The sequence below is a fragment of the Notolepis coatsorum genome, assembly GCF_963971535.1.
Source record: "Notolepis coatsorum genome assembly, chromosome: 9".
In the NCBI taxonomy this organism is placed as follows: domain Eukaryota; kingdom Metazoa; phylum Chordata; class Actinopteri; order Aulopiformes; family Paralepididae; genus Notolepis; species Notolepis coatsorum.
In genome coordinates this window covers 128652306-128661837 of record NC_140173.1, presented here as the reverse complement: position 1 = coordinate 128661837, position 9532 = coordinate 128652306, and the positions used below count along the sequence as shown (strand labels likewise).

Genomic DNA, 9532 nt, shown 5'->3' with positions numbered 1-9532 from the left:
TATATATATATATATATATATATATATATATATATATATATATATATATATATATATATATATATATATATATATATTATAGCTATGGATGCAATACTATGGCCCATTTGGCATCGAGTATCTATCATTCAAGATGTGAAAAATAAATAATTTTTCCATCCATACATTCCCGTTTTATACCGTGGTGAATATAAGTATGGTTTTAGAGCGGTTTACGGTAATTCCTGGGAGGCTAGTAATAGGCTGCAACGCATATTATACTTAATCCATTGGCATTTCGTCCCTATACACGCTACAATAAAAAATTCAAATGCATATGATCGGTATATTATGTTCCATCATGAATGCATGAAAGGGGGGGGGGGGGTCGTTTCTGATTAATTGATTGTCAATAATGGCATTTGTTAGTACAACATACGCTGATCAGGGCGATGGCTATGAAAACAAGGCACGATCAAGCTGAAATTTACGTTAAATTGCTCTTACCTGTGGCTGGTGAGATTCCAAAAAGAATATTCCAATTATTTGATTGCCATCCGGTAGATCGTATGTCCATTTGGGCCACGACACAGCCCACCACAGCATAATGAATCGGGGGTCCCGAAAACTATTCAATGCGATTGGGTAGAGCCCTCGGTCCAGGCTACTAGAAAACTACGCCCGGATGAATTTCCTCGACACACAGCCACATACACAGAGTCTCAAAGGGAGTGCAACATCGGCCGCATACCACCAGGCGGCGGTATTAGACTTTTGCGATCTCAGACTCATTCCCTATGGTTACACAGGCTCCCTGGATGGATAACGATTGGAAATAGCGAATGAAAGAAATAATGCTCAAATAACGTATATATACGTGGTTGGCGTTCAACGATTGGCGGACAAACGCGTATTAAATCGTTGTTGGCAGGGAATGAGTTAAGGACTTCAAGTTACAGATACCCTAGTGTTTATTGGTGCATTTGAAGCAGCACAAGAATACATCAAAGACAATAAGGCTAGTCACTAACTCTTTTTCACTGCTCCATGCTACAGCAGAACAACAAGGAAACACACAGACTTTGAGCTAAGCATCTTTAGATTGTACCCATCTGTGTTTTTTTTAAGCCTGTACAATATGCATCATTAAAGATACACAGTAGATTCCTCTCTCCGATGTATTACTGTCCAATTACAGACCATCTGTTTCTGTTGCATATTTGGCACAGTCTTTGTTGTTGTTGTTGTTGTTGTTATTTTTGTTTTCTATTTTCTGTCATCAAAAACCTCTTCTCTCCGTTGTACTCGGGACACGAAATAAGCACTTGGACAACTGGTACATCATTATCATGATCAACAACAACAGAAGAGAAAAGAACGACAAAAGCACAGCAGTTGTATAGTAAATGTTATGAATGTTGCTGGTGTGCGGGTCCCTCTCATATTCTCACCATCCACAGCCTAACCACTAGGTAGCCTAGCCACCTAGGTAACGCCACGTGCCTAGTGTTTGAATATAACCAACAGCCCTCCAGGGGGTCACTATATCTCATTATCTTAACAGTCTCTCCGCCATAGTTTAATGGCTTTGTGTCGGCAATGGTCAATCATCAGTCTTTATATGATCAACTCTATGTATGGAGTTCTTGTCTGCTGCATCCTCTTCCCCAGACCAGGAGTGTCTAAAAACCTCCTGTAGGGGGCAGCAGCTCAGCATTCCTTCCTGGTCCTGACCATCTTGCTGGCATACTTGATGGGAATACCCCAGCGTCTCATTAGATAGACATCAAACACGTAGGTCTCCCCGGGCTCCAGGCCCCCGATCGCGGCTGTGGTGACGGCTCGCCGAGGGTTCAGCTCCTGGAAGTACTTACAGAGAACCCTCTCTGTGTCGGAGCGCGACTCGGGCCCCAGGCAAGGCGCTGTGGCAGTGGAGGCTGTGGCGTCACCCTCACTCTTGCCCAGCCTGCGGCGGTACACACAGTACAGGCTCCTCTCCTCCGTACCCATCCAGGCCAAGGTGACGCTTTTGCAGGTCCGCAGCCGGTTGAAGGATTTGATCTGTAGGGTGGAGGGCAGCGAGGGGACCCCTTTGCGGTGGTACGCGGAGGAGGTCTGCATCTTGACAGAACCCCTCAGAGCTCCTGGCAGAGCTGGGGCGGCAGCAGCAGCAGCAGCGAGGGCCTTGGCTGCCGTGGTTCCCTCTCTCTCCAGGTGTATGAGATAGGATGGGCTGCCCTGGAGCCAGATATGGGCCAGGTCTTCCCCCACAGCCTGAGAGGTCAAGACCTGGCCGCTACTGGACACCGTGACCGTGACCTTTTGACCCCCGCCGCAGCTCTGCAGGGTGAGCAGGCCGCTCTGCTGCCCGCCACGGGGGCGGAAGCTGAAGAACTGACCCGAGCCCGTCTCTCCGTCCCGAAAGGTCACCCACCTCAGCTCGCCCTCTCTCAGCGGGGCGATGGCCGGCCGGGCCTCCTCGTGCGTGCGAGCGGACGTCCCGGCGTAAGCCGCGCTGGTCCCGTTCAACCTGTCGATGGCGAAGACGTCAAAGTAGTACCGGGTGTCGGGGAGGAGCTCGGAGACGGTGCACACGCTCTCCGTCCCTTTACAAACACACCGGAGGTCGTCGTACGCCGGGTCGGGGAGCGCCGCCGAGGCCGGGGACCGCTGCGGCTCGGCGAAGGTGTCCCACTGCTGCCACCACCAGTCTTTCAGGATCGGCCACACGGTCACTTTCCTCCGCTTCTCCTTCTTCTGTCGTTTCTGATCTCTCTCCCTCTCCTTCCTGACGCTCTCTTTGGCGGCACAGAGGCTGGGGTAGTTGTGCTCGGGGTTGACTAGGACACAGTAATCGTAGCTGTGCTGGGTGTGCGGGAGCTTGGTCAGGGTGGCGCTGGGGGCCCAGCTGAGGGTGACGCTGGTCATCCCCACACCCAGGGTGTGAACCCGCGGGTCGGGGGGAAGCAGAGGGAAGGCCCCCGACAGTCCAGGGCCCTCGTGGAGGTACACCATAGCTCTGGTGTCCTGCTCCTTTGACCGCAGCCTCAGAATGTAAATGGCAGCAGGGGCATAGGACGGACCCGTGTAGGTGTCTAGGGAATTGCCTGTGAAGCTGTACATCTTCTCCTCTGCTCCGGGACCTCTCCACCACACTTCAGGCATGCTCTTCTTGCTGCTCCCTGTTCAGAATAAAATACCTACATGGTTAGACAGAGCTTATCAGTAGTCAGTCTCATTCAGACATAAAGGGCATTTATTATCTCTATATATTCTAACTCTGGTTTGTCTTTGATAAAAAAAAGGTCTCATCAAATCTCACCATCCAGACACTTTTGCTTGTGTCTCCTCAAATCTCTCAAGCTGAGATATGTCTCCGCAAATGAGACTGCAGGGCTAGATCCACAAAGAATGGATTGCACGGTGCTAATTGCACCCTTACAATTCATTATGAATTGAAAATGAGGGACTCTGATGTAAACAAGACGAAAGTATTTCTCTGGTCTGCATCCCCTTAACAATTGTGTGTATTGAGCCGTACTGTATTGTACCTATTCTGCAATCTGTTAATAACATTTTCATTCAATCAATCACCGCGCAGGTGATTGATTGAATGAAAATGTTATTAATAGATTGACACAATCAAAGTGATCAAAGTGAATAATTCAGGCCTGCAATGGGGAACCCGTGAGCCAGCCGCTGAATCATTTATATGTCACTTTATAACTTCATAATGCTGTTTTACCATCTAGGATACCCTGTTCACTTAACCAGGGAAGGTACAGGCTTGCAGAATAGGTCTTTACCTTTTTTGTGTTTGCTGCAAATAATACAGTGTCTCATTGCAATACAAATGAGACAGATTTGAGTTTGGAGTGTGTGTTACCTCAACTTCAGTTTTGCCACCATGTATCAATTTCGCTATTCTAGCAGACGTTTCATCATATGGGTTTTTATTTTGGAGGCCTTGTACAGACGTAAAACAGAACTAGAGTGTCAAGTACCCTTTGTTTTTATTAATCCCCTTTGGGAAATTCATAGCAGCATGGGGGTAGGAAAAAAAGAGAGTAGAATAGAATAGCAATAGCAATACATTATAGGCAGTGCATGCTCTATCGATAATAGTATACACACATAGTATACACACATTGTAATAGCACACTGCGCCAGAGTCCGTGCAGTGTTTAGGAGTTGGGAGTCGGGGCGGCTAGGTGGTGTAGTGGGCAAGGCGCTCGCCACCAATGCAGGAGACGCTGGGTTCGAGCCCAGCTCTCCGCATTGCTATCAGCTTGGCTGGTCGTTCATACTAATACAATTGGCAGTATTAGGGGGTGGGAAGCTGATGGGTGGGGATCGGACGTTGTGGACAGCGACTCCTACAGGTCGGTTGGTGCGCCTGCACAGCAGAATCAGGAAGCGACGGGGGCGGCGTGTCCCTCCCACGCAGACCCCCGACGCTGAGAGATCGCGCTGTGCAGGTGAAAAGATGCGACGGCTGCTTCCTCGAGTACCGGAGGGGACACGTGATGTAAGGCTTAGTCCACATTGCAGCCGGCTTGTGGGAGGCATGGCCTAACAGCGTTCGAGACAGGGGAGGGTAGAATTAGACGATACGAAATTGGGATGGGAGAAAAATAGAAAATGGGAGAAAAAGTAGATTAAAAAAAAGGAGTTGGGAGTCAAACAGTCAACTATTGGCATGCGGAGAATGTCACTGCCAGTATCTATTTGGTTCAACACCTGAATTTAGGCAGTGGTTTTTGCCACATTACTGTACAAGTGTGTGTGTGTGTGTGTGTGTGTGTGTGTGTGTGTGTGTGTGTGTGTGTGTGTGTGTGTGTGTGTGTGTGTGTGTGTGTGTGTGTGTGTGTGTGTGTGTGTGTGTGTGTGTGTGTGTGTGTGTGTGTGTGTGTGTGTGTGTGTGTGTGTGTGTGTGTGTGTGTGTGTGTGTGTGTGTGTGTGTGTGTGTGTTTTTTTAACAGTATGTCAGTGTAAGAATGCTGTACTAATTGAAAGACATTCATGTGATAATAGATATGATCACAATTCATGAACATTAGTCCTATTCCATTCAAGAGATAGAGAGAGATAGTGGTTGGCATTTAGGAATATAATGGCTCCCCTTACTCTGAAGTTTTGCGCAGCAAAGAAGTCAAATACTTTCTCTGTAGGAGATAAGATAGACAAACTGTATTCAGCATCTAGCGGTTAGCGCTGAAGAGATTCAGAGGGATTGGTTTTTAAAAAGAAAGTCTCTCTGGGCTGCCACTGTGTGGGTGATATGAATATAACATTAATCATCTTAGGAATGTGCACTCATTAATCTCTTTGCCTGTTAGTCCAGTATGATTATAATTATCCTATGATAAATCATAACGGATAAACCATTTAGCATAATCAGATAAAGCGATCACGATTATAGTTTTTTTTTCACTCACATTGCACACTCTTAAGGGGTTTGTCCTTGAGGTTTCGCGCGGCCAGGCTCCACTCAATGGACAGATCACATGGACTGACGGTCACCTCCATCCCGGCGGCCTTCTTCTTCAGTGTGAAGTAAAGCCTGTGGAGAAAAATGGCTCATAACATCAAGTAATTATAACGAAACACACATTGTCATCTTTTCGTTCAGTTGATGGATGAGAGAGGAAAATATATTGCACCAATTTTCCAGTGTGTGTTCTTTTGTCCTTGCTAGAACTTGAGGATTTCATCATGTGCTAAATTGCAAACATCTCAGGCGTTTGTCACGTCTTTGTCTTCCGCCCGGCCTACACGCCGATCAGTCGTCTGATAGCAGGCCAGGAGAGGTGACCTGAATGTCGGATGATAAGCCTGCATCGACTGTCTCAGATGGATATCTGCTTGTTTGCCGTTAACTGTCTAGAATCGTGCTCAGCATAAAGACACCAATGTCCCCTCTCTCTGCGATTAGGAGATTCCTAAACCGTGCGCTATAGTTGTTGACGTGTGATTTCTAGATTTACATATTAGATGGCGGTTCAATGGCAAGAGAAGGACGTCGTCTAGAACTCACATGGTGGCAGGCTGGGCTCCTGATTGGTTGACTATGAATGGACCTGTCTCAAAACCCTGCCCTCTTTTCTTGATCCTCCAATCACAGCTGTTGCTTACCTCGGACTTCCTCGTACAAACAAAGTTTGTACGAGGAAGTCCGAGGTAAGCGACAGCTGTGATTGGAGGATCAAGAAAAGGGGCAGGGTTTGAGATAGGTCTATTGCTAGTCAACAAACAAAAGTTCCCACCACTTACAACTTGCAATGACCTTTCAATACAGAAGTGTCAAACCTCCAGATCACCTCCACAAAGAATAAACTTGAGTAGCATAAGCATATTAAATCTCAAAGCAAAATCCAACCGATATACTTGTCTTTGTTTTGAAATATAATATTTCTTTGTGCCAATATACCTTTAACACTTTGACGACCGATGGGCTTAGTCTAATTAGTGGCTAGAGAACCGGGGAATGTAAACAAACATGTGGGTTTTCTAACAGCTATATCTATACTTTATAGTGTTGCTATCTGTCCATTCTCATTGTCAATTGAGTGCATAAACCGTCCCTTCAGAATGGCTTAAAGAAAAAAAAATCCATCGGTAGGTTGTCATTTTATAGCGCCGTGAATATAAGCTTTATCGCAGATTTTGTATCATCTATTTTCTGGAAAGCTAGTTATAGAGCTAAAGGCTACTAACGTTATATTCAACGGCATTTCCGTTGTATATATGCTAATGAAATAACATAAACTGCTTATGATCCGGACTATCCCAGAGCATCTATGGATGAAAGGGAGGCGTCGTGGGACGTCGATTAATATTATTGATTACTAATACAGTGTCCGTGTAAGTAGCCACATTCACAGATCGATTGCTAGCGTTGCATAGCAAGCTCCGATCCGGCTATAAATTAGGTGATAAATGTCTTACCGTCAGCCCGTGTGATACCCGGCAGCATTTCCCCGTTATCGATCGGCATCTGGGAGATAGATATGTCCATTGGTTGATGATAAATCCCCTTATTCCATGGTGAAATCTCCGCTTCTAAACGTGATACACGGTGCATGCTGTTGGTTTGTGATCAGAGTAATATGATACTCCGTTGGAGAGTAAAAAAAAGAATTCCATTCGCCCACAATGATACTGCAGTGGAGCGATGGCGCCCCTAAGCGGATCTGGCCGGTATTGCATGTTGCCGATTCCACAGAGGCGGGTAGATCTGCAGAGTCGATCGGGGATCTTGATCCGGTTATTAATATGGAATAAAACAATAACAACTTGCCACGGCTATATACGTGCCTCTGGTCCACAACGCATGGCACCGAAACACGTATATATACGTGGCTGGTCCTTAAAGTGTTAATGAAAACAAATTTACTTGATACGATCATTTGTAAATAAGCATTTGCTGTCCTCTTAAAAACGGCATGATTTGTGCTGATTGGCTACCGTGTCCTAACAGCTGTGCTAGGCTGTCATTTTCAAGGGCAGCTTGCAGCTTTGTTAATTGATTAATTTGTGAATCATTGTTTGCTCTCCATTATTCGCCCATCTGGTTCTGCACGACTGCACAGGGGGACAGACTGCAGCACGCGGGGAGTTGTGTTTCCCAATTTACAGCTCCCGGCTTCAGAGCGCTTCTGCTGGCAGCCTGGCACCATCCGCTGGGGTTCAGGCCAAGTACGCTCAACTCCATCATCCATTTAATAAGGGACCTTCGATGGGGCCCTCCAGCACAGAGACACCGGGTAGATGGTGCAAAAAAAGTCCACTTTATTGAAGAGAATTGGCAAGATGGTGCAAGCCAGAGCAGATGTGGATAGCTGTCACGACAGAAGCTCTACCCTCTATTACCTCAATGTGCAACAGGTGCGTAGCCACACCTGCTCCCAGGTCTAATTAACTTGACCTAGGGCAGGTGTGGCTGCTTAAACCAGCCGTCCAGCGTCAGGTGGTCCCGGAAACAGCCCAGTAAGAATGTTCCCCCAGGGCAACGAGGCAGCTCTTCTCTTTCAGAGCGCAGGGGGCCCTGGGCTGCTCTGCTGGCTGGTGTAGGTGTCACTGGGCTTGGGCTGTTTGCGAGGGATGCTTGGAGGGGTGACCGGGCTGGTGGGCTGCTATCAACACTCCCCCCACCCTCCCTTTTGGAGCAAAGAGGCCTTGGGCTGCTGTACTGGCTGGCAGAGGTGTAGCTGGGCCTTGGGCTCTTTCAGGGCTGCTTGGAGGGGGCAGCTGGGGTGTTGGCTACTCAGCTGCTTCCTTGGAGGACGAGCCGGGACCAGGAACTCTAGTGGCTGTGGAGGCCGCCAGTCGGCTCTGCTGAAAAGGAGCTGCTGCTTAGCTGCCGTCAGGCTGGCTGTCCTCCATTGTGCCTACTGGCTGAAACCTCCTGTGCCTCGTCACCTGTGCTGGAGAATCCCCATACTGGGCGCCACTGCTAAGTGGCTTTCAAAGGGGCCCTCTCCTGCACAGAGACACAGCGTAGACACAGTCCACTTCATTGAAGAGGGTCGGTAAGATGGTACGAGCCAGAGCAGATGTGAGTAGCTGTCACAACAGAGGCTCTACCCTACAGTATGTGTGAGCGGGGATGTCAGATTTAATGTGTACTACATTGATTACCTGCTCAAGGCACAATGGGTGCACAGCCACTCCTGCTCCCAGGTCTAATTAGCTTTACCCTGTGTTAAACCAGCCATCCCCAGACTACAGAATTTCAGTGGCCGGCTTAGATTGTGAGGGTAGACATGCATTTAAAAAAATATATAATATAACATAACATTTTTGCATAACATTGCAAAAAAAAAATCACTTCGATTTCACCTTTGTAACATAAAGTAGGACAGAAACCAACGGTGCCAGAATGATGCTTGTTAGAATGAGAAACAAGCACAACGTTATTATTGTACGGTGCAAAAAATGTATTTCCCCGGTGGTCTCCTGCCCCTGAGTATGGGTGCTAGTAGCCTACCTGCGCGTTCGTCCTTTGGGAAGTGGAACGGTGGTGAGTCTCCCCTCTGGTAGCCACGCGGTGGGGCGTAGAGGGACCTCATTCTCAGGGGTCAGGGCCGAGTGTGTCTGGGGCCACGAGGGGACACAGAGCAAGGCCACGCCGAGGCACCAGGACAGACACAGGGGTGTCATCCTACGTCCTCTCTGTCTCCCTTCTTCTCTCTTTCTCTCTCTCTCTCTCCCCGAGTCACCGCCTCTCCGATGTCGTCCAGGCACTGAAACATCAGGGGGAAAGGTCAAGGGCATCCATCAGCCCCCGCCAGCGTCACACACAACCATACACACACACACACACACACACACACACACACACGCACACACACACGCACACACGCATACACACACACGCACACACACACACACACACACACACACACACACACACACACACACACACACACACACACACGCACACACACACACACACACACACACACACAAACACACACACACACACACACACAGATCAATTCCTACTGTATCATTCAGAGACACTGAAAGAGGTCTAGCGGCTGTTGATTCA

At 47.9% G+C, this 9532-nt stretch overlaps 1 protein-coding gene across 1 annotated transcript; it reads right to left on the bottom strand.

The window, feature by feature from the left end:
• Positions 1–1689: 1689 nt before the first annotated feature.
• ndnfl (neuron-derived neurotrophic factor, like) lies at positions 1690–9141 on the bottom strand (the record flags this gene model as incomplete). The annotated part of the gene is made up of 3 exons (XM_084321263.1): positions 1690–3161; positions 5418–5542; positions 8969–9141. 3 exons carry the CDS (start codon positions 9139–9141, stop codon positions 1690–1692), a joined length of 1770 nt encoding a protein of 589 aa, XP_084177389.1.
• Positions 9142–9532: the final 391 nt, after the last annotated feature.